The sequence below is a fragment of the Eufriesea mexicana genome, unplaced genomic scaffold, assembly GCF_001483705.2.
Source record: "Eufriesea mexicana isolate 0111107269 unplaced genomic scaffold, ASM148370v2 scaffold20249, whole genome shotgun sequence".
Lineage (NCBI taxonomy): Eukaryota > Metazoa > Arthropoda > Insecta > Hymenoptera > Apidae > Eufriesea > Eufriesea mexicana.
Genome location: NW_016927446.1, coordinates 43,189 through 69,815, shown reverse-complemented (window position 1 = coordinate 69,815; position 26,627 = coordinate 43,189). Strand labels below are relative to the sequence as shown.

General features: G+C 26.4%; 6 protein-coding genes and 1 non-coding gene across 7 annotated transcripts; 3 read left to right on the top strand and 4 right to left on the bottom strand.

The window, feature by feature from the left end:
- Positions 1–271: 271 nt before the first annotated feature.
- On the bottom strand, positions 272–7,363 carry LOC108554381 (rho-associated protein kinase 2). The gene is given in 12 exon segments (XM_017909642.1): positions 272–952; positions 1,051–1,122; positions 1,233–1,359; positions 1,483–1,491; positions 1,574–1,792; positions 1,882–1,925; positions 1,928–2,499; positions 2,594–3,095; positions 3,456–6,066; positions 6,558–6,581; positions 6,676–6,818; positions 6,892–7,363. Coding segments are annotated over 12 exon segments (4,947 nt in total). The 5' UTR covers positions 6,986–7,363; the 3' UTR covers positions 272–422.
- Positions 7,364–8,348: 985 nt separating this feature from the next.
- TRNAQ-UUG (transfer RNA glutamine (anticodon UUG)) lies at positions 8,349–8,420 on the top strand. The gene has a single exon. It is a non-coding gene; the product is annotated as a tRNA-Gln (tRNA).
- A 555-nt stretch (positions 8,421–8,975) lies between these two features.
- Positions 8,976–10,576, top strand: Dph1 (diphthamide biosynthesis 1). The gene is made up of 4 exons (XM_017909653.1): positions 8,976–9,320; positions 9,488–9,795; positions 9,891–10,274; positions 10,346–10,576. Exons 1-4 carry the CDS (start codon positions 9,008–9,010, stop codon positions 10,574–10,576), a joined length of 1,236 nt encoding a protein of 411 aa, XP_017765142.1. The 5' UTR covers positions 8,976–9,007.
- Positions 10,577–11,884: 1,308 nt separating this feature from the next.
- LOC108554375 (protein dimmed) lies at positions 11,885–12,414 on the top strand. The gene is made up of 2 exons (XM_017909635.1): positions 11,885–12,085; positions 12,181–12,414. The coding sequence occupies exons 1-2, from the start codon at positions 11,885–11,887 to the stop codon at positions 12,412–12,414; spliced, it is 435 nt and encodes a 144-aa protein (XP_017765124.1).
- Positions 12,415–13,311: 897 nt separating this feature from the next.
- On the bottom strand, positions 13,312–15,016 carry LOC108554387 (DNA polymerase delta small subunit). The gene is made up of 6 exons (XM_017909648.1): positions 14,836–15,016; positions 14,460–14,761; positions 14,150–14,366; positions 13,857–14,091; positions 13,508–13,797; positions 13,312–13,430 (listed from the first exon to the last, which is right to left on the bottom strand). The coding sequence occupies exons 1-6, from the start codon at positions 15,014–15,016 to the stop codon at positions 13,312–13,314; spliced, it is 1,344 nt and encodes a 447-aa protein (XP_017765137.1).
- Positions 15,017–15,475: 459 nt separating this feature from the next.
- Positions 15,476–21,852, bottom strand: BHD (folliculin). The gene is made up of 17 exons (XM_017909634.1): positions 21,849–21,852; positions 20,739–20,887; positions 20,438–20,600; positions 20,089–20,370; positions 19,849–20,022; positions 19,515–19,756; positions 19,120–19,323; positions 18,920–19,042; positions 18,606–18,863; positions 18,410–18,471; positions 17,361–17,510; positions 17,148–17,253; positions 16,729–17,003; positions 16,543–16,655; positions 16,130–16,459; positions 15,817–16,051; positions 15,476–15,743 (listed from the first exon to the last, which is right to left on the bottom strand). Exons 1-17 carry the CDS (start codon positions 21,850–21,852, stop codon positions 15,602–15,604), a joined length of 3,012 nt encoding a protein of 1,003 aa, XP_017765123.1. The 3' UTR covers positions 15,476–15,601.
- Positions 21,853–24,659: 2,807 nt separating this feature from the next.
- On the bottom strand, positions 24,660–26,135 carry LOC108554396 (protein FAM195A). The gene is made up of 6 exons (XM_017909657.1): positions 25,944–26,135; positions 25,780–25,864; positions 25,406–25,524; positions 25,109–25,177; positions 24,881–24,934; positions 24,660–24,811 (listed from the first exon to the last, which is right to left on the bottom strand). The coding sequence occupies exons 1-6, from the start codon at positions 25,993–25,995 to the stop codon at positions 24,741–24,743; spliced, it is 450 nt and encodes a 149-aa protein (XP_017765146.1). The 5' UTR covers positions 25,996–26,135; the 3' UTR covers positions 24,660–24,740.
- Positions 26,136–26,627: the final 492 nt, after the last annotated feature.

The window sequence follows — 26,627 nt, the reverse complement described above, 5'->3', positions numbered from 1 at the left end:
ACGAATCTAGTTTTCTGATAACGATTATGCACTGAACGATGTTTAATAAATATTTACAGATATGAAACGAAATTACTCAATAGTTTTGATGTAGCCTTTAAAAATCGATTGTCTGCTATTTGATTCAATTAATATTTACGTTTCTTTGTCGCTATGAAGCTAACTGTATCAAAAATTATATGAATATTAAGCTCTATTTATATTAATGTTTTTATACAACAAATAAAAATTTAATATAATACTATAGACAATCGATTGAATCTCAGCCACAATAAAATTTGCTACATCTTATGTACAATAATTTGAGATTCATTCAATAGTGTACTCATTGAGTAATCACTATACTCTTGCAACGAAATTAGTTCGGACGGACTTCAGCTAAATTATCTCTTTTAACATTTTACTATCGTCTTTGAAACACATTAATTATGAGTCAAAACACTACACTTGTCGATAGGCTCAATTTTTTCTTGACTATCACATTGGGCACTTTTTAAAGAAGTCGAATCAAGACTTTTTTTTTGTTGAATGTCTTTGGGAGGCACGGTTGGTAACGTATTGTAATTCAAGGAATTTGATAGAATATGTTGGTCCTGTGTAAAGTCTATACTTTGTGGGAATTCTGACACATTTTCTTTATCATGCAATTGTTCTGCATCATCTTCTTTTGTTTGTTTAATAGAAACAAAGGCTGCACCATTTGTAGATAAATTCAGTTTTAAACGATCTCTAGTATGCCTTAATTCTCCTAATTGATATTGATGACTTTGACCACAATCGTTTAATAATTCTATTCCATTTTGTGATACTTCTTGTTGATCACCATCAACTTCATCTCGTTCCTCATTTATTGACGTAGACGCACCAGGAAAGAATTGACTTACATATTTACTTTCGCTAGTTTGAAATTGAAACGGACGATTTGAACTGCTCACAAAAAATTCTTCGTTTCCTGTAATCAAAATAAATTTATTAATAAACATATAAATATAAATTACACATATGTTATATTAACCATATCTTAAAAGAATATATAATACTATAATATACCAGTATGATTGGCATCATCATAGTCAAGAGGATACAGATCTAATCGTGGTTCGTCTATCATTTCTTCCCAGTCTAGAATAAAAGAAAAATTATATATACCATAAATAAATATTTATTTTCTAATTATTTTATTATCAATTTAGCTTTTTTAATATAATTTTTATTTATGTCTTTAAGTTTACCACTGTATGAAGTCGGTTCCCAAGTAGTAGTTGGTTCTCCTTGAGTTTCTGTAGTTAATGTTTCTTTTGGATATTCATACACACAGTGATAGCGTTGTTTTTTAAACCATACACTCTTTTTCTGATCCTAAATAAATGATACATTATATATCGAATAAAATTCATTAAGTTACCTTTATGTTTAATACATATTTATAATTTAATATATGCAATATATAAAAAGGATATTGTTAAATAAGAATGTACCCACCAATTCATCCTAGCAGCAAAAGCAAATTCAAAAATTTATAAATATTTATATTATATTTCAACAAATATGAAAATAGTATTATAAAGCTTACACCAGATTTTAATGTTTTATCTGGGGATCTTAATGCAGAACGATGAGGAGCTAATGTTGCATTCCAAGCTGATGGTGTAAATTCTTCTTCTTCCTCTTCATCCTCTTCTGCTTCCTCTGGATTCATTTCATCTTGAACATCAACATCTACTACTACTCCTTCGTTATTACTTAAGCAACTACGAATTTGAACTTGCTCAACATGTGGCTCATTATATCTCTGTAAAATAATATTAAAATGATTATAAATGAAAAATTATTATCTATATATGTATGTATATTTGATTTCTTTACTTATAATATACTTACCTTCCAAACAAATTCGCCAGAACTAGAACTATTATTTTCATCTGCTCCTCCTCCTCCTCCTCCCCCTGCTCCTCCTCCTCCTCCTCTTCCTCTTCCTCTTCCTCCACCTCCTCATCTTCCTCCTCTTCCTCTTCTTCCTCCTCCTCCTCTTCTTCATCGTCATCTTCATCCTGACTACCCCATCCATGCTCTGTTCCAAAACTTGTTGACATTAAATCATCTTCCAATGGTAGAGGTAATGGTAATGGAAAAGATGTTGGTAACTGTTGCCATTTAGATTCTTCTTCTGGACTTGGTAAAGGTGCCCCTCCACTTGCAATCATAATATGCGATTTATCATCACGAGAACGAACTACTGAACAATTATAATCCAAATTTTCTTCTTCAGATAAATCCCCATTAGTTGTATCTCGTTCATCATCTTGCAATTTATCTCCCAAGCCTTCTAACAAGATCATTTTGTTTGTCCGAGTATCAACTAATAATACATCATCTGAAGCAACAGATTCTTTTGAAGCAATTGATGCATCTCTAGAGTTTGATATTAAGGATTCTGAGGTAAGGGTACTTTCTCGTTCTTCTTGAATTGGACTAAGTGGAGAATCATAGACATTATATCTACAATATTTAACAAATTTTTTAATTGCGTAATAAATAAATAAATTATAATTATTAATAAATAATGTTATACTCTTAGTAATTAAAAAGGTACCTTATTGAAATACCCACTCCTCCACTACCTTGATTAGAAGATTCTTCACTGTCATCATCATCCCAATGTTTACTGTTTATGTCATTAGGTATAAGATTATCATCATCATGAGCTTCTAATGGTTCTACAACAGACATTTGAGCACAAGGTAATTTCTCTCTAAGTTCATTTCGAATTGCTGTTACAAATTCTTCTTCTATATCAAATGATACATAAGAATTATCACTATGTAAGCTCATTGTAGAACTGTCTTCATCTTCAATTTCATTTTCATTTATTTTCTCTATATCTTTTTCATTTCCCCTTTCATATATCTTTTCTATTCCCTTTTCATCTAACATTTTATTTTTAATGTCATTTTTGTTACTATTTTCAATATCGTTTTCATATTTATTTTTATTTTCAATTTTATTTTCATTTTCATTTTTATGTTTATGTTTATTTGCATTTATATTTTCATTTCCAATTTTATTTTCAATATTTCCATATTTATTTGTATTTACTTCTTCACTTTCATTTTTATTTGTATTTATATTTTCATTTCTACTACCAGTAACATTTTCACATATAATTTTAGCTTCAATTTCATTTTTATGTTCACTTTCAATTTTATTTTCATTTTTATTATCATGGTCATTTATGTTCATGATTACATTATCATTTTCATTTCTATTTTCAATTCTAATTTCATTGTCATTTTCAGTTTGCAAACATTGTTTTAAATATGTTTCTTGACAAATAGAATTAGCATTACTTGAATCATTTAATTCTTTGATTTTAATTATGTCTTGTGACTGTCTTTCTTGTTCATCTTCTGATATTGACTTAATATCATTTTCTACTGAATTGATATTAGGTGTACAGTTATCATTATTCTCTATTTCAACTACAGTGTCTATAGTATGGATAGAATCAGATTCATCTTCATTTGTACAAAGAATTTTATTTTCTGTATGATTAATTGAAGCAGTCATTTTTTCAGATCCAGAAAGTGTTGCATAATACTCTGCATCAAGAATAGTATCCAGTTCAAATAAAATTTGTAACTGTTCTTCTTCAGTACAGATTGGTACATTCACTGTAGAATCATTAGTAGATGTTGATGCAACTAAAGCACAGACATTCTCTTCTTCTTCACAGGATTCTTTATCTCTAAATCCAGAATCAGAACTTTGTTCATCATCAGGAGTAGATAATTGTTTTCTTTCTTCTTCATCTTCATTTGGTAAACACTTTCGGTTAATATCTATGTCTTCATCATTGGAAAATTTATCATTTATATTATATGTTGTGCCTTTCTGTGATTGTAAAGTATCTGGTGTAGATACAGTAGTTACAATTAATTCTGGCGTAATACTATTTTCTGGTTTAGACAATGATTCTGCATATTCATTAAATTCACCTTCATCCAAAAAACCAGGTACTTTTTTTTTTAAAGCAGAATCCAGAGCGTGATTCCAAAGTGCAACATCAACTAAATTGCTTTCACCTGTCATAAAACTAACTGAAAAGTTGTTAGAAAAACAAGTATTGTCACTGTTTTGATGCTTAGGTGTATTATTACACTGAGACTTATTATTTCTTTTTAATATTTCAAAAGAAGATGTATCATCAGGTACATAACGTAGAAGAGGAAGATTAGGATCTCCTTTTGATAGAAGTCTTAGAACATGTTTTTCACTACGTATTTCTGTAATTGCATTTGTAACAGGTGTAGTCTCAGATTCTTTGCCATTTAAAGATAATCTCAAAATTGGAGTTTGAGCTTGATCCATAGTTAATGTTAGCAATTTTGGCCTTTCTGAAATATCTAACATTTTGATTTTATTAGAAGTATTATTTGGCAAAGGATCTCGTAATTTTCTTAATGTTTCATCAAATTCATCTGTATGAATGCTATGTCTAAGATCGCTATCACTACCGGTAGCAGGTAATTTTTTTTTCCCATATTTTTCTGATATCTGAGCTCCCATTGATAATTCTGCATCAGAATCGAAATCGATATGTACAAGTACCATTAAATCGGTAACAGATTTGGATTTTTGTTTCACTTTTTCAGTATAAACTCCTTGTTCTATTTGTCCTTTCCAACTTTCTTCTTCAGTTTCAGAACTAGATTCGTGATGAATAATATTTTTAATACTTGGTACATTTTTTACTAGTTCACTTGGTCCAAGTCGAAATGATGACTGTCGAGGTGTATCATCAACAATAGTGGTCCAATAATCTGAATCAATACTGCCTCGAAGATCTTGTAAACTAGCACTTCGAACATGTTTAGTATTAACTCGTAGATTTTCCCATCTTTGTTCAAAATCCAAGTACTCTGTATATTCATTCAAAAGAAGTTGCTTCACTTCATCCAAATTTGGTCTTTTCTGTGGATTTAAATTCAAACAGAAATGAATTGCTTGATATATGTTTGATGGACAGCTTTCTAGGTATGTTTGCAACACTTGTATACCATTTGATAAAAGATCAGTTCTTAGAGGTAAAAGCATTTGAATTACTTGTTCATCAGTTTTATCATGGTATGGTCTCTTTCCCCATGTAATAATTTCCCAAAGAAAAATTGCATAACTCCACATATTTGCTTGAGATGTAATTTCTCTAGTTTCAATAGTAGTATCAGTACATTCTACACTTTCTGGTGCAGACCATCTAATAGGCAATGCACGATCTCCAACTACATAATAATCTTCAGGATATTTTTCTACACCAGTCCCATAATCTCCTAATTTTGCTGATAAATCTGATGCTATCAAACAATTTCTGGCAGATAAATCTGTATGTACAAATCCATGGCTATGCATATGTTTTAAGCCAGCAACAATATCCAGTGCCATTCGAATTGGAATATTTTCTTTATTAAGTGCTTCTTGAGATTTTTTATCTTGATTTGACAACAAGAAACCTTTAAGATCACCTACTGAACATGATTCAAAGAGTAACAGATATGGGTCAGTTTCTAAACAAAAACCCAACAAAGTTAAGACATTCTGATGATGTAATTTCAAATATGGAGTAGCTTCACCAAGAAACCAGGCTTTTTCCTTTATTGTAGCCTCCTCAGTAAGAATTCTCACAACAACACCACCATGTTTGGAAGTTCTTTTATGTCCTTCTAAATCTGCACGACCTTCTACAACTTTTCCAAACCATCCATGACCAATCTCTCTTAAATACTTCAACTTTTCTCTAGATACACATAAATCCTGTGCATCGAACCACTCACGACAATGTTCAGGGAGAGTATTCGAGTCAGAATCATGTGATTCGAAAAATGATGTCGATAAAGGTAATGGCTTAGGTTTTGCAGCATTTTTAGTTCCAGATATAATATGTTCTATAGGTAAAGGATCAAACTGCACTCTCTCTGAAACAGCTAACATGTGCGGAACATTCAATTCCAAACCCTCCAGAGAATGTTCAAACACTGATTCCTGTCCAATATTGTTTCCATCTTTGAATTCCTATAACATAAAACCATAATTATATTTTCCAAACTTTTTTATAAAACATAAAGAAAAATTACAAAAAATGTAATTGAAATATATTAAACTACATTATATACTGCAATCACTTATAAATAATATACATGCAGCTACTTTTAAATATTTGAAGAAAAAGTTAAACATTATATTTATTATTTTTCTTATATATATAAAATAAAATATGAGTACTCTGTGATATATTTAAATATATTTAAATATTAATAACTCTTATTATGTTTATAAATAAAACATTTTCATAACAATTACAAAAACTACTATTAAGGCATGAATAATAATACATATAAATATTTAAAATAAAGATACATGATTAAAAAAAAATTTCTTGTATTATAACATCTGCAACCATACTTTAAATACTTAAACGAGGACCAATTACAACTGTTGTTGATTCTTAATTCTGTTTTTCTAAAAAAACTTTTTATTCAAAAAACTTGTGACGGTAATTTTACCTGATTGTACTTTTCTGCTTTGTCCTACAATTAGTAATGTATAAGTCATTATTTAAAAATACATAATCTTAGTAAGAATTTTTATTTATTATATATAACATAAGTGACAATAAATTACCTGAAAACCTTTAGGTCTTCTAGGTCTTCGACAACAAAGGCAACCAACTAAGGTAAATGCAGTAGCAGTTACACTTAAAAGACCAAGAGTATATTGAATCCAATACCGTTCCCATTTTGATGAAGCATAGGAATATGGTAAATCTGTTACAAGCAAAATAACCTCTCACTAGGAGCATGTTATCAAAATACACATTCAAATATATAATTAATATACCTGTTCGTATAGAAGACGACACAGGATAAGCTGTAAGTGTTGGAAGACCCGCCCAAAACAGCCAACATATCCAATATAATATGATATCCAGCATCGCGCATTGAAACTCTTCAATGGTGATAGTGATCTATTTAAGTCATTCTTAAAAATTTATGACTTCTCGAAAAGATGCATGATTGAAAAATCTAGTAGATTGTAACACGTTCTAATTTTACGACACACATATCACAACTATCCGTAATCTCATATTTCTGGTATCTACAATCTATTGGAAACTAGCTTCGGTCGTACAGAATGCTGTTAAATAACTTTGTCACAGCAATGATGAAGTGTTGCAACAGTATGTAAAATAGAAATACACTTTTTTTAGGGAAACCACCTGGGCCAAGCATGATATGTATCGTAAAACGAATACAATACAATCGGCCACGGTTCGGTTAAAAGGTAGGAGTAAAATCACCACGCTTGCCAAACCCAGTTCTATTCTTGTCCCTCTATTCTCTCTATTGCTCTTTTTCTATCTTCAATGCACTAATATGAATGTATATTATTCTGACTAAATGATCGCTCTAAGCTGTGACATTTTGATTAGAACCATATGTATGTACATATATTTAAATGTTTAACAAACTGAAAATGAGTAAATAATCCTGTTTCATTTTTACTATTATGTTATAATAACATACAATACAATTAAAAGTGGTGAATTAATTTAATGGTAACAAAATATAACTAAAATAATTAGGTTTATCTCAAAATAATCATTTTATGAAAATATTGTTAACTTTAAATGTAAATAAATGTAAGTTTTAAACAATTTTTAAACCTACAGGTTGTAATGTCAGGTGTAACATTACAATTAAGTTTATGCAACATAATATAATAAATATACAATTAGTTAGTTATAAAATAAATAAATAAAAAGTAATATCTACAAAATTATTCTTCTTTTTCTAATATTTCTTTGCTAGAATTAATATTATTTGTAAATAGAAATATTATAAAGTAAAAAATTATTCAAATTTGTATTTGATAATATTTTATTAGAATAAAAAATTTTAAATATATCAACCATATATATAATAACATTTACAAAAATTTATTCATATTACAGAAATTATAGAAAATACTTAGAAAGTACAAATATTTTTTTATTATCTTTGATGTATAAAAATATTTGTATTTAAACAAATTAAACAGATAATTATATAGGCAATCAGTAAAAGAGTTTAGTCAATTTCAAAAGTATTATTTAAAACTGTTTGCAAAAAAATTTGAGATTAATAATATTAACAATATACAAGAATGTGTTATGTATCTTTTAAACATAATACATATAACATAATTTACAATTTTTTAATCAAATTAATATGTCATATACTTCAATAAAATATAAAAATTTAGAAAAATAGTTAATTATACCATTAAGTAAAATAATAGAACTGCTTAATACAAGCGGTCCCATGGTGTAATGGTTAGCACTCTGGACTTTGAATCCAGCGATCCGAGTTCAAATCTCGGTGGGACCTTTAAAGAAATGTTTTTTTTCTTACTACTATGAAAAGTTTATTATAATTCAAAAAATTAGGAATAAAATTTCAAATGTAATACATAATAAATTTGTAACAGTCACTTAAATAATTAATAACTTTTTTCGAGTGAATATAAAAAACAAAATTCAATGTTATTTACTATCTATACTTAGCATAATATTCATTATTATATTTTACATTAATATGTTATGAAATGTCTATTTTTTTATAACATAAACAATTGAAGAAGCCAAAATATCTTCCTTCGTAAACAGATTCGTAAATTACAATCAAAATAGAGGGCATCACTATCGATTGTCATGTCTAGGTTTATTCAATTTCGAAAGTAAAGTAGTTTATAACCTCCATCTACTCTTGAAATTTAAGTACAAAGAATATTTTAATTATAAATTATATAAATTTTTATCGAAATTAACAAACAGTAAAATAAAATTGTAAATTATGAATACTATGTGTTGTAAATAAAATATATGAATTATCTTTATATAATATATTCAAAACTTTGGTCATAAATCTAATTATAAAATTTAATGTTAATAAAATTGTAGCAACAAATTGTAATCATGAGCGAAGGATGTGATTCTGTTGTAATAGTTAAAGCAAAGCCAGTTCGTAAGGTGTTTAAAGCTCCACTTAAAATAAATAAAATTCCTGAAGAAATATTAAATGATCCATTGTTAAATGCAGCAATTGCTGCATTACCTTGTAATTATAATTTTGAAATACATAAATCAATATGGAGAATTAAAGAAGTAAAAGCAAAAAGAGTTGCGTTACAAATGCCTGAGGGACTTTTAATGTATGCTACAACTATAGCTGATATTATAGACGATTTCACAGGTGCAGAAACTATTATAATGGCAGATGTTACTTATGGTAAGAAAATGCATTGTTATACAAGTAGAAAATAATTACATTTATTGACTTTATATATTCTTTATGAATACATATACTACATAATTATATTTTGTATAATTTCATATGTTTATAAACATATATATGTACATATAATTCCAAGCTAAAAGTAAATACAATTGATACAGGAGCATGTTGTATAGATGATTATATTGCAAAAGCATTAGATGCAGATTTTTTAATTCATTATGGACATTCTTGCTTAATACCAATTGATCAAACAATTGGTATTAAAGTACTTTATGTATTTGTTAATATAAAAATCGATATTTCACATTGTATTCAATGCTTACAAACTACATTACCAGTTACAACAAAAATTGGACTTGTAAGTACCATACAATTTGCTGGTACATTACAAGCAATTGCAATGGAAATGAGAAAGAATGGTTATGAAGTATCTACTCCACAAAGTAAACCATTAAGTCCAGGCGAGGTATTGATATGTATACATTTTCTTAAACTAAATGCAAATTAAAGTTATTCAATTATAATCCTCATACCATGAAAAAACCTCATTGTTGCATAAAGATTTTAGGTTGTACAGCACCACAGATTCGATGTGCTGATGCAGTTATTTATGTAGGGGATGGTAGATTTCACTTAGAAGCAGTAATGATTGCTAATCCAAAATTACAAGCATTTCGATATGATCCTTATGAAAAGAAATTAACAGAAGAATTTTATAATCATAAAGAAATGCTGAAAACTAGATTAACAGCAATTGAACATGCAAAAGAAACTGGAAGATTTGGATTGATACTTGGTACATTAGGAAGACAAGGAAATCTGACTGTTTTAAAAAACTTAGAAAATAAAATGAATTTGTTGGGAAAAGAAAACGTTATTATATTGCTTTCAGAAATATTCCCAGATAAAATTAAATTATTTAAGGGTGTTGATGCTTTCATACAGGTTATTTTATATTTACAAAATTTGATCCTCTAATTATGACGATTATATATTATATAATTTCTATATTATAGGTTGCATGTCCACGGTTAAGTATAGATTGGGGTACAGCTTTTGAAAAACCATTTCTTACACCATATGAGGGAGCTGTAGCTTTAAAAATGATAAACTTTAACAAAGATAAATCATATCCAATGGATTTCTATGCTTCAGCTAGTCTTGGACCATGGACCCCTAATTACAAAGAATCTGAATTAGAAAAACAAACTGATATTTGTTGTGGCAAATGTAAAAATAAAACATAAGTAATAAAGATTAATTTATATTTAACTTAATATTATTAAAAGATCTATTGCTTAAAATAATCCTACTTTTTTATGTTTAATCAGAATTATAACATGATGTATATTAATTTATTATTATTTAAGAAATGATTAATTATAAAAGCAGGATTTAATGATTTATAGAATTTTTTTGTTCTATAGAAATTATAAATTTAATAACAAAAGTAATGATTATAGTTAAATTTTTTAATTTGCTTAACTTTATATATAAAAAATTTATATTTAATTATATACAATATATGTATGATACATTTGAATGTATTTTATATTGCTTTAATCGGCGGTAGTGTAATTAAAGAAAAGTCCGCGTGGGCGAATTACGTCATACGCCCACCTGTAGCCGCATACTCATACAAAACCTTTTACGTTCTTGTATAATAAATGTGTATCACAAATGTAATTATCACACATTACACAAATATTTTTACATTAAAATTTATAAATCATTAATGAACTTATATTTAACTTTACTACATTTTAATAGACACACTGTTATGAAATTTTTATTTATAATTTACGCATTATATCGTAATTAAGAAATTGCAATTTTTCAATACATTTAATTTCAAATTATAATGATGATGTGTCACTACAAACAAATTAAAGATATAACTATTTTTTAAATAAATATATTATAAATTAGTATTACATACATAAATGAAAATTTAAGAAAAATAAACATTTTCTGACAAAGTTATTAGGAAAAGGTCACAGGGTAGATCGCATAGTTCCCGGGGGTGGAAGGCTGTTTCGGCCGCACCCCGGCATCGCGATGTCAGTCGTCATTCCAACGTGGCTCAACAAGTATACGCGGTAGTTTACAGTTGATTCAAACATTTGAAAATGTATTGTATAATATAAGTAAACTGTTACTTTATTTTACTTATAAATATATCGAAATAAAGCGCAACAAAAACCTCGCGCTTTAGAAATACTAACAAATTCAAATATATTCATTATCTTTATAATTTATTTCTTAATTAACACGTTAATAGTGAAACAAAATATTTTAGTAAATTGTAAGTATATATTTTGTCTTCAAATATTAAAATATTTAAGCTAATTTACATATCAAATATTGTTTTTTTGTACCATTTAAGTATATTTATTTATTCATACATTGACCTTGAAGTATTATTTATCAATTATTTAAATTAAATTATTTGTCTTTAAAAAAGGAATAACACAAAAAATAATTAATAGATATATAATTTCATATAATAATGTTATTATTTTCAAAGAGAATATTTTTGAATGACATCTAAAGTAATGAACGGGAATAACTGGGAGGGAAAATGGCCTAAGCAACAATCGCAGACTAATAAAACACTACGCCGAAACAGTAAGCGAACTGAAAAATCTGGATTAAACTCATCTAGAGGAACAACACCTAGAGAAAGAACTCTTAGAAGATTGGAAAGTAATGAGAGGGAAAGAATGAGAATGCATAGTTTAAATGATGCTTTTCAGGTACATATAGCTGTAGTAATTTGTAGCAGAAAGTGATCTATTTTTAGGGAAATTATATTTTATATGATTTTATTTTAAATGATAATATTTTATAGTCTTTACGTGAAGTAATTCCACATGTATCAAAGGAAAGGCGATTATCAAAAATTGAAACTTTAACTTTGGCAAAAAATTATATAGTTGCTCTCACAGATGTGATATGTGCAATGAGAAATGAAGAAAAAGTTACAAATCCACAATCAGAAGTTTCTGAATCTCAGGAATCATCTAATAAAATGAATATTTGCCTGAATATGAATATTCCAATTGCTTCAAAATCTTGTAGTTAGGAAAATATTAAAATTTATTGGAATAATCGCTCACAAAGAAACAATTCTAAAAACACTGCAGGCCTCAGAAATAACAAAAGATATTTCTTAAAATTAATAATAGTTTCAACATTAAAAGACCTGGTAGTCAGATTGTAGGGTTGTTTTATTTAAATTTTTTCACTAAAGTATCATTTTTACACTTTTCATTAAACATACAAAAATAATTTAAAATAAAACAAACAATTAATAAATAAATATCTAATTTCAATTTTACTTATTTTTATTTAATTTGTATTTTTAATAGTATTATGTAAAATATGGTGCCAAAGAATATTTTCATAAAATGAAACAATATTATATTATAGTGTATATTATATATAGTACATGTTATAGCATTAAACAAATTTTTAATTATTATATTAAAACGTTTTATTCAAATTATTTTATAATTTATAAATTGCATGGTATATTGTTCCATATATTAAATTAAATATTGTTAATATAGTAATTAAAAATCCTTACACTATAATATATGTGTATGTATATTTAAGATACAATACCATAAATGTTGACAGATTTATAAGACATAATTTGTTGAATGATATTTGATTTTCCATATATTTATGTATAAATAAAAAACAAATAAAGATATATTTTACTTATGTACTTATTTTCATGCTCTGTTTCTTTTCATTTCCATAAGTAAAGACCATAAAAAGATTTAATTTCTAAGGAAATAACAGATAAAACTATAAAAAGGTATAAACAAATGCATTTTATTAGGAGAATAAATACTATATTTACTATGTACAAATTATGTAAAAATCACTTAAGAAAATTATTTTTTTATATAATATTATATACTGTAATATTATCTAATGTCAATACATTAAAACAATAAAATATCTCAATAAATTAATTCACAGTAAAAGAAATAGGCCAGGTTTTTAAATCATGTAAATCAACTAATACGCCTGTTTGTGTTTTAGAAAATTTTGGAATACAAATCAATCTTATTAGTTGTCCCTCATCTGCTATGAATGTATACTTTATTTTACCAAGACTATTCATTTGTCATAACACGAAAATAAATAGTAAGGAATATACTTACTTGTGAATAATTTGGTATCATACTTGTCCATATTACCAACAAAATATATATCAGGACATTCTGTCATAATAAATGGATCAATTTCTGATGGATAAGTTGGTACAGTATCTGGTGCAGTTGGTGCATAATGTCGCCAAAGTAATGTACGTTCCAACCACATTAAAGGTGAAATATCAGCAAGTCCAGCAACACGCATAATATCCATAATAGGTTGACCACTAGATCCAGCAATAATACGAGAATTTATACTACCAATCCATGGATTAGTAACTCCATGAAAACTCTTAAACCTGCATCACATGAATATTATCAATAGTATACTACTCTATCTATATATATTTTATATTACCTAGAACATTGTGGTAATATACATGGATGAAGTGCTTGTTGAGGTAAAGTATGACAGGTTGGATCAAATTCTCCAGGCATTAATACTATGGGACAACACTGTGCTATAGGATGGAGAAAATTGTCTAATGTATGCATCACCATTGCAGTCTCTTTGAATATAGCTTCATTATGTGCCTTAGTTTCAAAATATTTTCTATAATTATATGTTTCCACAGATCCTCTTACACTATTTCCTATATTAAAAGTGTTCTTATTTATTGTAATTATTATGCATTAACATATATTAAATACCTGCTATAATAATACATATGATAGATGCCACTTCTTTATAAACCTCTTTACAACCAATCATTCCAGTAATCCATTCAAACAATAAATTTATATCTAATGATTTTAAATTATTTGCAAAATCTAAACCAGAAATTATTAAGATTTTTTCTTCTTTTCCTAATGGTTGATCAAGTATAGATAATTGTGGACAACATCCTGGAAAACACCAATCTATTACCTGTAATTAATATATTTTATAATAACAAATTTATAATATAAATACATTTGCAATTTTAATTATTTTTTAAAATTGTAGAAAATTAAATCTTACTGAAAATGTACCATCCAGTTCATGACCATATACAGCACAAACAATACCAGTAACTACATCTTGAATATTTATATGATTACCAGTCAATTTAATACGTAATGTTTCATCTTCTAAATACAATATATCTTTAAACGATGCATAATTTAATCTAGCTGGTTGATTTACTAATTTAAGTTCTTGACTAAATTCACGTAATATCGATGGTTTTAACTCTTGATGTTTGTACAAAGTGCCTATTACAATACAAGTATCGTTTTGATTTCTTTCACAAAGTTGTGATAATGTAACTACTTCACTATGCGCTAGAACAAAATATTAAATATTAAAAGATACAATTTAAAAAAATAAAAAATATAACCTCAATGAAAAAATATACCCCATTTAATCTTCACTTTTTGCAAAAGGTCATTTTTTAATGCTTTTAATCTTGCGATATAAATATTACAATATTGCTGCTTAAAACATTTTGAGGAAATTTTAAATCTTTTGTAATCCTCTAATTTAAATGATTTACGACCATATGTCAGTTGCGGTTCAACTTCCGTCCTGGAAGACATTTTTTATTAAACATTTTTGTTTAATGTTTTCACAGTATACAAATTTCAATAAATTTAGTATATTAACTAAAATTGAATAATCATAAAAAATAAAACATTAAATATAAAAAAATAAATATTAATGCATTAAAACATTTGAATATTTTTCTTAAAACTTATCAATTTTTAGTGTATATAATTATAACCAAAAGCAAATAACATACAAAATGTCAATGCTATATCTATAGTTAAAATTTATTTAACTATAATTAGTTAATTAATAATTATAATTAATATTACTATAATTGATTAAATAAATTCCATTGAAGTTTATTTGTATATTAATTTTATCAAAAAATATCAAGATATTGTATGATTTAAATATGGATATCAAATCTTAATTACTAGTGATGCATGTAAAACAATTTATTTTTCACAGGTATCAATATTCATTATATATCGACTATATTATAAATAAAAAATGAGGCACAACCTTGAATACATAAATATTGTTTGAACAAATAAGAGAATACATTTTATATATTAAATTAATTGTTACCCAATAATATTCTATAATGTATAAAACATTATGGGTTAATTAAAAAATTATGCTGGATTCGGTGGTAAGCCCATTGACCAAGTATCTAATAATTTTTTATCATGAGGACCAGCACCTAAACTAAGCATAAGTCCAGAAAGATCTCCACTATGACCACGTCCTCGCATGGCATGAACTACTTTGGCAATGCTACAATTATAATAGAAATATTTTTATGTTTAAAATAAAAATTATTAAATAATTATACAATATGTAATTATACTTTGCCCATTCTTCTTGCAGTGCAGCAAAATGTGCTTTCAAGGTAGAATTTCCAAGCTTTTCATTTTCAAGTGACTTTTCAATTTTTATTAACAATGTTGGCAATTTTAGTGGTAAAGTACCTGTCCATCTAACAATATGTGAACTTGAATTTTCAACTTTATGCTCATCAGCCATAATATCTAATCTACATACATTTGCACAAGGTAAAGGAACAGCTACTGATGTATCAACACCTAAAATTAATATTATTACTTACAAAACAATAACTATAATATCTATATTTCAATATTTTTGTAGTAATGTGTAAATACCAATAAAGTTACACTTATTAGGATCCATATATTCAGTTGCTTGAGTTTTAACTCTTCTACATGCACGTGGAATAAGAGAACTAAGGCCATATAAAGATTCCAACCTTTGAGTATTTGGACCTCTTACCAAAATTTGAACACCTGTTAAACTAGAATATAAAAGTTGTCTAAATTGGTCCTTTCCTAAGACAGTTCTTAAACCTCTAAGTATCACTGTAGTAGATTTCCCTGAGACTTCTGAGAATTCAAGTGTTGTTTCTGATTCATTTGAGTTTAAGGTTAAATTTACAGGTAATTTGGCATTTACTAAAGTGAATCCATCTTCAGTTTCTGAAAAATAAAAAAAGATGTTTAATAAAATAAATTTAAATATATATAATTTTCATATATACAGTATTTTTCATGATGCTAACCAATCTGATGATCCAAATTGTAATTTAATTCATCATCTAATAAGCTCATGGGAAAAATCTCTATAAAATGTCTTGCTCCTGCACTAAGAATCCATACCAGCCACATGTGAATTCTGATTTAATTGTAATTTATTAATATTTTACCTACCAAGTATTAAATACTTATATTATAATTGTAAAACAGACCTTATAAAAACATGTTTCTCGTTAGTTATATCACTAAAGGTTCTAAGTTGTTTATTTGAATTATTATATGACCCTGACCCACTATTAGCTGTTGATAAACGAGCAATTCTTTGTGGACATTCTGCTTCTTCTGCATTGTATTTCTTTTCAGCAAAATCTTGTAGTTCACGAATTACTTCTTTTAAATTGTCAACTAAAAAGGGCCACATATTTAAAAGAAATTGTTTATCCCTCATGAAAACAATAAAACTGCACCATTTCCGAAAACCTCTTGCCTATAAAAAGAAAAACAGGAGTTCTTACCATTGTTGAATATCTTTTTTAATTTCTTTCTAAAATTTTAAGATTATAATTAATGACATGATTTGAATAATTTGTTGTAATAGCTACCAAACATGCTTTTTCGTTGCATAATTCACCTGGGCATCTTTTAATGTAAATGTATGACTTAAAACATGCCCCCTATATTCATCTCCAAAGTAGCAAACACCTTCTTTACCAGGATGTACTTCACAGCTTAAACTCCTTAAAAAATTAAAATAGAAAGACTGCTTTTAGTTTTTAAACAATTAATGAATACATACATTCATATTATTAATAAAATATGAAAAAAATTATCATGATTGTTATACCTAAAGCATGCATGCTTTAGCAAGCACCAAATGTCTTGTGTTAATGATTGCTGAGCAGAGAGAAACGATGTCCTAGTTTCATGTTCATTACTTAAATATTTCACATTACCAATACTCTGACATCCTTCGCATTCATGCTGTCCATCTTCCACAACATTTTGACTCCGTTTTAATATTTCTCTTGGTCCATAAAATTTTAATTTCTCTGTACTTTGATTATCATAATTACGGTAGGTTTGAGTTGTAAATATTACTTTAGGTCCATGAGATTCACAGAAAATACATAAAGCAATCACAGCATTCATTGTTAATATTACTTTTTTTTTTGTTAAGCCTTACAAATTTATTATCCTTATATTTTCATATTTTTATCATTCTTATCATTTTAAATATATATACGATATGTGCGGTGTGCGCGCGCGCGCGCGCGCACGTGTGTGTGTGTGTGAATAATGTAATATCTTTTTAAGATTTAAATAAAATATTTAAATATTACACATATTTAACAATTTAAAACGTTGGAATTATAATTTGAAACATAACCTCTATACGTAACATCAGATATAAATTGTATTAAAAATAAAATATTAATGTATTATTTATCAATTTTCAGCTCACGTTTTAAAAACAATGAATTTAACTTTTTTCAACTTTTTCACGTGATAAGACAGAAATGAAGAGAAGCCAAGAACACGTGACATTATGATACTCTTTTATACATATCTGAATGTACATTTATCCACTCGTTCGTACGAAGTGTGTTCACGCATACATGCATAGCATTGACGACCTGGTGCATACAAGTAAAAACAAAAATACATTTACGTAGCGCAATAGATCACTTCTTGTAAGGTGTAACATGTTACGCCATTAAATATTAATTAATTTCTTTTTTCACATATTAATATAATTAACAGTACAAATAAAATAGATAATTATTGTTAATAAATACGTATATTACGTTTTCATATAATATGAATTGCAGCAAATGAGATATATTACAAATTCATTGTTTTGTATTGCAATACATTAATTTTAATTTGGTGCCTTCATATGCAGCTCTCATCCATATACCTATAGCATGTGCCTGAGGATTAGGAAACTTAAATTTCTGAAATAAATATATTTAAAATCATGTTTTGTTTTTATGCTATTAATTTTGATTTATAATGTACATATTATACATAAATTAAAATAAATAATCAAACTTATAAAAAAATGAAAGTACAGTACTTTGTTTTTTACATGAAAAGTTTGTGTATATAGAACACTTGTAGTAAAATTTTCAGCAGCTTTTACAGCAATTCCAAATGCATCAATAGGATCCACATTTCTATTTAATGCATTTTGTAAGTCTCTTTGCATTGTTGTCAAAGTAATTAAAAAAGTTTGGTCATGCATAGTGGATACTTTAAATTGTTCTATTGCTTTATTTGCAATAATTAATGCATGCAACCACATATCTGCTGTTATTTTTTTATCACTTTCATATTTCAAAAAAGCCTAAAAAGTATTATGCATTTAAAATTTAATTTATAGTATATTAAATCATACCTTACTTTAGCAATATTGTAAAAGAATAAAAAATATAGCCTTCCTTGCAAGCCATCCACTGTATTCTGAATGATATGACTAATTTGTGTAAATGTTACATACAGATTTGTACCTAATATTTTATTTTTCTGTAAAATATTATTTTATTAAGAATTTCATGATATATTGTTGATTTTTTAAAGATGTATAATATCCAGTATTTAACCTGAATAGCATTTTGTATAGCTTTAGCTCCATGCGCAAGGCTTGTACCATAATCTCTATTGCCATATTCTTCACCTATCTTATCTAATAGTTTTGTGCATGTCATTATTGCTTCACATGCCATTGATATAACTGATAAAAATGCTTGACCAGTTTCATGATTCATTACTGGTCCTTGTGATTCTAAATCACAACAATCCATATTCTGCATTAAAATTTTATCTATTTATTAAAACTCTTACAATTTCATTCATAAATTTATTAGTAAAACTTAATAACTTTATAGTACTTGTTTAATGTATTTAATTTTATTACATTATTCTAAAACTTAAATTTAATTTCAAGTTAAAATGTAATAGAAATTTATATAAATTAATTTTATAAATTTTATATCACCCTTTTAGTTTCTATTGTTTCCAAAGTTAATGCAGTTGGCCAACTAGATACAGATGTTGGAAAATCCAAATATTTAATTAATACTGCAGTAAATGAAAGATTTAATAAACAAATGTGAAAACCACTTCTTTCAGAATATGACATGAAATCTTTCACATATATTCTTTTTATTTTTAATCCATTTATTTCTATTTGTTGTAATAATTCTAAGATAAATATGTTTTTCTGTATTTTGCTGCAACCTGAAGAATGGAAAAATGTTTTAGAGTAATAATTAGCTAAAAATATAAATAAAATTTTAGAATATTTAATAATTTTCTGATACCAAAGTTACATATCAGAATTGCAATTTCATGGCTAATACAAAATGTTTTTGATTCATGTATTCTTGTTTTAGTTTGATGTTGTGGTGTTATATTTAATATATCTATCAGTGGTTCAAGTACTTTCTTAGTTGTATTTGTAAACATTTTCAACTTATGGTCTTCATCAATTATATTTTCAAAATCTGCAAAATATAAATTTTTCTTGCATTATATTGTAAAACATTTTAGGTTTTTAAAAATATTTAAACCTGTCTTTAGAAGTACTATTTCTCCACTATTTGCAACAGAATTACAAAGAGTATATATCTCATCTATACTTTTTCCCTCTTCTGACATAGCTCCAGCTATTTTATATATAAAAAGTATAGGTAAAAAATCTTGTTCTTTAATAGTATTTCCAAAATAATATAACATGTTATTGTTATTTATTGTTATTAGTTTAACAATGTACCCTTTTTCTTCAGCATGTAATTTAGCTAAAGTAAAATTTGTGGAATATTCTGCATAATTTTGTATGATTAACAATATACCTATATATAAATATTTTAGTTAGTTGTTCTTATTCAGTAATTTGCCAATGTGACATATAAATATTACCAGAAGATTGGTCAGATGCAATTTTTTTAATAACTCTTAATATATTGTCAACTGAAGGTGCAGAAACAGTATTTCCTAAAATTACAGCTGTTAACATACCGGGACCTATAAATCCTGGATATATTGATTCATTTTCATTTTTACCACCAGATATTAATTTGACCTATTACCACAGTGATATGATAAGTCATATAACATATATATTATTTTATAGTTAAAACATATTATATTTATATGTAATTAAAACAAAGCATATTATAATTAAAACATATTTTATAATTAGACATGTCAAATTGCTTACTTTTCCTATCAAATTTACATAATCTTTTCGTAAGATTGCGTTTGAGTCCTTTAATACAATTAAACCATCATGTATTTTTGACATTTCTAGAAGACTTTTGTCAATTACTGTATCAAAATAATCGAACTCCAGTCTTAATTCGTGTATGCCTTATATAAAAATACTGTTTATAAAAATGGTTTAAACATAAATGAATATCTACAATATATATTATATCATATTAAAAATATAATCTATATAATTTTTAAAGCTTTATTTAATATTTTGTATCTATGAATTAAAAAGGTTAATTAAGCGGCTAACCTACCTATTTTAAGGCGAATATAAATTGATCATTGCATTAAAAGATACTTTTGCTATTTTTTGTTTTTTAAAACAAAATTATTATTCATTTCTTTTATTTGAATATAAATAAACGATATAATTAATTTCTATAAATTTGATTATTATATAAACATAACTTGAGTGTACTTTTATAAACAAAACCCTTTACACTCGTGCGGCTACTTTCAGTCACTGTTTACTTTAATACCTTAAAATTTAAGTAACGAATATAAGGCAATAATTTGATTAGAAGTAATTGCATATGAAGTATCGAAATGAAATACATGTGATTTCTTTTTTATTTTAGTATAGGTTGTATCACCGAGCTTATAAATATAAGAAAAGATTCGAATTGTTATATCTTCATAGCGAAAAAATTTTCAAATACAAAGGGTTAAAAGCTTACATATTACTAATTTCTTTTAGTCAATATATGTGCACAGCTTTATGTTTTGCATTACAATTTATTTAATATTAATATATTTTTATATTTACAAATAAAATATAAAAACCATGATCAAAAAAATTAAGAAAAATAATAATATAAAATCTAAAAGGTTTGTAATAAAAAAGGTATAAAAGAATAAAAAAAATTATAGCATTTATAAAGATGTATTTATTTATAATTGCACAATTCAGCCTTAAATGGCCAAATTTTGCACTACATTTTGACTACTTTTACAAACTCTGCTTTTCAAAAGTATCAAAGTTTCATATTAAAATCTTTGGATAATTAACCTTTTAATGAAATTAAAGCTAGAACTGAATAACTGGGGTAACATTAACTCATATTAATATGAAATAAGAACTTTGATAGCAAAGTTTGCAAATACATCAGTGACAAATTTTGCCTTTTCTGGTAATCATATAACAATCTTAAACATTATCAGTCTACAAAGTTATACTAAAATTTTCTTACATAAAAGTATTTAGATACAGTTGTCATAACAATATCAGCAGTATATTCATGCATTCACACAAACAATGCATGTAATATGTACATCATTCTATGATTAAAAGTCCATTATTTTCACTCTGCATTCATACCACGCAGTTAACCCTATCTGGTATGTATTTTTCAGTTATATCTTTATCTGTGTTACTTTCAACACGTTCAAACCAGGGTAACCCACCAGTGAATTGTAAGCTTTTTGTCAGGCAGTGTGACTTGATGGGTCACAACTATCTTACATTGTGAGGCAATGTGAGCTTCCTATTCTAATTTTCAAAATATAAATAAATCAAATTTTAATGAAATGTAAATTATAAAGATGTAGATATGAAGTACGGAAAAAATATTCGAAATAATTACATTAATCTGCTGACGCGTGAAGATGGACCTTGGGTTAAACGTGTTAAAAAATTACAAACGGAATTATCAATCCTATTTTGTATCACATTAATCTCCTTTTATCCGTTAATTTAAACGTGGTTTATCTGTGATATTTAAACAAAATTTTTATATATTTTTTTACTGATTATAATTTTGAAGCAGCTTCATTACTATGAAGCAGTATTTAACAAAAATATGTAATTTATATGTATCGTTGTTTTACATATTCAAGGACACTGTTGATAACAATACAAATTTAATTCATACAAATCATTATCAAAGTGAATTCCTTAAAATGTTAAGAAAAATATTACTCTATATTTATATAGATGCACACAAAAATCCCAATGGATAAATTTAACTTTAAAGCTGTATATATAAGGGAAAGTTACGATTTTACAAAAAAAAATATAGATGTATACAATTCACTGTAACAAATAGATTATATATGAATTATATAATAATTTAAATCCATCAATTATAACTTTGTGGTACCCAATGAATTAGGTCTGTTTCTAATCCTCAGTTTTAATTCTACACAATTATTCACTGATTTTTAGATTACTTTTAAAACACAAAACAGGCTATAATAATTTGATTAGAAGTAATTGCATATGAAGTATCGAAATGAAATACATGTGATTTCTTTTTTATTTTAGTATAGGTTGTATCACCGAGCTTATAAATATAAGAAAAGATTCGAATTGTTATATCTTCATAGCGAAAAAATTTTCAAATACAAAGGGTTAAAAGCTTACATATTACTAATTTCTTTTAGTCAATATATGTGCACAGCTTTATGTTTTGCATTACAATTTATTTAATATTAATATATTTTTATATTTACAAATAAAATATAAAAACCATGATCAAAAAAATTAAGAAAAATAATAATATAAAATCTAAAAGGTTTGTAATAAAAAAGGTATAAAAGAATAAAAAAAATTATAGCATTTATAAAGATGTATTTATTTATAATTGCACAATTCAGCCTTAAATGGCCAAATTTTGCACTACATTTTGACTACTTTTACAAACTCTGCTTTTCAAAAGTATCAAAGTTTCATATTAAAATCTTTGGATAATTAACCTTTTAATGAAATTAAAGCTAGAACTGAATAACTGGGGTAACATTAACTCATATTAATATGAAATAAGAACTTTGATAGCAAAGTTTGCAAATACATCAGTGACAAATTTTGCCTTTTCTGGTAATCATATAACAATCTTAAACATTATCAGTCTACAAAGTTATACTAAAATTTTCTTACATAAAAGTATTTAGATACAGTTGTCATAACAATATCAGCAGTATATTCATGCATTCACACAAACAATGCATGTAATATGTACATCATTCTATGATTAAAAGTCCATTATTTTCACTCTGCATTCATACCACGCAGTTAACCCTATCTGGTATGTATTTTTCAGTTATATCTTTATCTGTGTTACTTTCAACACGTTCAAACCAGGGTAACCCACCAGTGAATTGTAAGCTTTTTGTCAGGCAGTGTGACTTGATGGGTCACAACTATCTTACATTGTGAGGCAATGTGAGCTTCCTATTCTAATTTTCAAAATATAAATAAATCAAATTTTAATGAAATGTAAATTATAAAGATGTAGATATGAAGTACGGAAAAAATATTCGAAATAATTACATTAATCTGCTGACGCGTGAAGATGGACCTTGGGTTAAACGTGTTAAAAAATTACAAACGGAATTATCAATCCTATTTTGTATCACATTAATCTCCTTTTATCCGTTAATTTAAACGTGGTTTATCTGTGATATTTAAACAAAATTTTTATATATTTTTTTACTGATTATAATTTTGAAGCAGCTTCATTACTATGAAGCAGTATTTAACAAAAATATGTAATTTATATGTATCGTTGTTTTACATATTCAAGGACACTGTTGATAACAATACAAATTTAATTCATACAAATCATTATCAAAGTGAATTCCTTAAAATGTTAAGAAAAATATTACTCTATATTTATATAGATGCACACAAAAATCCCAATGGATAAATTTAACTTTAAAGCTGTATATATAAGGGAAAGTTACGATTTTACAAAAAAAAATATAGATGTATACAATTCACTGTAACAAATAGATTATATATGAATTATATAATAATTTAAATCCATCAATTATAACTTTGTGGTACCCAATGAATTAGGTCTGTTTCTAATCCTCAGTTTTAATTCTACACAATTATTCACTGATTTTTAGATTACTTTTAAAACACAAAACAGGCTAATGTTTAGCGCTGTTTGCCATTCTATACTATTTCAAGATATATTTTCATAACTTTTATAAACTTCTTTTTCTTTCAAAGTGATTTTGTGATATTATTGAATAATCGTTTACCCCACCATGATTCCAAATCAAATGGTTTAAAATCTAAAATAACATAATTGTTATAAATTATCTCAATCATATATTTGTTTTTTAAAAAGAAGTGTAACTTACCTAAGAGAGTATCGTTTGGTTCACCATCATTATAATATACTATTGAGTTAGGACCTGAAAATCATGAAATATTTTAATTCAGTAACAAATATTTAATAAAATTTCATGTATTTATCTATGGATTATATATTATATATGTATATGAAAATATAAATACTTGAATGTTTGAAAAAGTAAATAAATAATTGAGAATTTATAATTTACTTTAATTAACTTTAACAGACTTACTGGAAGATTCTGAACAATCTGAACCATCAGAAGATTCACTTCTATGTCGTGTATTAACTTGGTTCCATGCTAATAAATAAAAATTATATTTATAATGTTATGACATAATGTCAATATTAAATGTCATGCAATGTATGTGTGTATATACATATACATATATATATAGGACACATAATATGCGCGCGCGCGCGCACGCGTGTGTTGTACATTATACACAAATATATTTTTTTATATACCACAAAATAAAAATTTTTATAATTTTCAAAATTAAATAATAATTAAATATTTTTAACTTACATTCATAAACAAATTTAATAATTTCCTCATGTTGAGGTGTGATAACTTCTTGCATTTGATGCCTCTGTGAACTGAATTTAGATTTCCCATTCATGTGAAAGACTGGTTTTGGTACATGGCTGTGAAATAAATATTAATTTTACTATGTTAAAGTAAAAATTATTCCATAGTACAATATATAATTTTTGTAGGTATAGTTGTATATAATGTTCCATAAATTACAATTTATGGCTCATTAAGAATATAACATAGGAATTACACGTGTTTTTTCTCAATGGAGAATTATGAATTGCGTAATCCCAAAATGCTGAAGTTACAAAAAGAGAGAGAAAAGCAAACGAAGCAGGGTTAAGATGGGTTAAAGTGTTACTTACCGGGTGGTCTCGTGGTCATCATCAGGGTCCGCTTTCCTTGTTAAATCACGCAAGGTTTCCAGCCTCTCAAGGTTTTGACTAATCCCTAAAAAAATATGATGTTTAACGAAGTTGATATTACAACTGGTTATAAATACAATTAAATATTCTTTAAGTATCGGTACCTCTTCGTGTTTTAGCAACAATCTTGCTAGGTCCTTTGGATACAGTGTACATGTTTCTTATAAGAAAAGCACAACAAAAACTTCGAGTTATATTTACGACACCAGATCATCCGAGATTAATCGTGAAATCTTAGTTTAGAATCAACCAAATTACTCTGTAACATAAAATAGTACCGATTAGACCAACCGCACAGGTTGAAATGATCAGCGTGAAATACACGATGAGTGAACCACGTGATCTTAGCTTGAGTTTGTAGCAATACATGTCATGTGTGTATATACATATGTACTAGGAAACTAAATGAACAATTTTATATGGATATTTTCATACTGTGAATGGTGAAAACTCTGTGTGTGTGTGTATATAATGTGTGTGTGCGTGTGCGTGCATGTACGCACGTGTGTATATTTACTGATATCTTTATAAACAATTTTTTGTTAAGCATTTTTAATATTAATATTAATTTAATATAAAGCAGGTCATGATTATGTAATTATGATGAATGAAAATAAGCTTATTACAAAATTTGTTCATTTACTTTTAAGTTATATTCGATTATTTATTTGCAAATATTAAAAGAAATTAACATATTGACAATATCTATACTATTTATTAAGAATCTATGTTTAAATTTTTTTATAATAGTTCATAATTTTATAATTTAGATTAAACATTAATATAGA

Coding starts and splice junctions, on each gene's coding strand:
- LOC108554387 (XM_017909648.1), bottom strand. CDS start 15,016: ATGTCTTCCAGGACGGAAGTTGAACCGCAACTGACATATGGTCGTAAA. Junction 14,762..14,835: donor AAAAGTGAAGATTAAATGGG/GTATATTTTTTC, acceptor ATTTTGTTCTAG/CGCATAGTGAAGTAGTTACA. Junction 13,798..13,856: donor ATATTACCACAATGTTCTAG/GTAATATAAAAT, acceptor CATGTGATGCAG/GTTTAAGAGTTTTCATGGAG.
- LOC108554375 (XM_017909635.1), top strand. CDS start 11,885: ATGAACGGGAATAACTGGGAGGGAAAATGGCCTAAGCAACAATCGCAG. Junction 12,086..12,180: donor GTTTAAATGATGCTTTTCAG/GTACATATAGCT, acceptor AATATTTTATAG/TCTTTACGTGAAGTAATTCC.
- LOC108554396 (XM_017909657.1), bottom strand. CDS start 25,995: ATGTACACTGTATCCAAAGGACCTAGCAAGATTGTTGCTAAAACACGA. Junction 25,178..25,405: donor TATTAAATTTGTTTATGAAT/GTAAGTTAAAAA, acceptor TTTATTTATTAG/CATGGAACCAAGTTAATACA. Junction 24,812..24,880: donor ACCAAACGATACTCTCTTAG/GTAAGTTACACT, acceptor ATGTTATTTTAG/ATTTTAAACCATTTGATTTG.
- BHD (XM_017909634.1), bottom strand. Junction 19,757..19,848: donor TGAAATTGCAATTCTGATAT/GTAACTTTGGTA, acceptor TCCATTCTTCAG/GTTGCAGCAAAATACAGAAA. Junction 16,052..16,129: donor TAATAAGTGTAACTTTATTG/GTATTTACACAT, acceptor TATTAATTTTAG/GTGTTGATACATCAGTAGCT.
- Dph1 (XM_017909653.1), top strand. CDS start 9,008: ATGAGCGAAGGATGTGATTCTGTTGTAATAGTTAAAGCAAAGCCAGTT. Junction 9,796..9,890: donor AACCATTAAGTCCAGGCGAG/GTATTGATATGT, acceptor TGTTGCATAAAG/ATTTTAGGTTGTACAGCACC. Junction 10,275..10,345: donor GTGTTGATGCTTTCATACAG/GTTATTTTATAT, acceptor TCTATATTATAG/GTTGCATGTCCACGGTTAAG.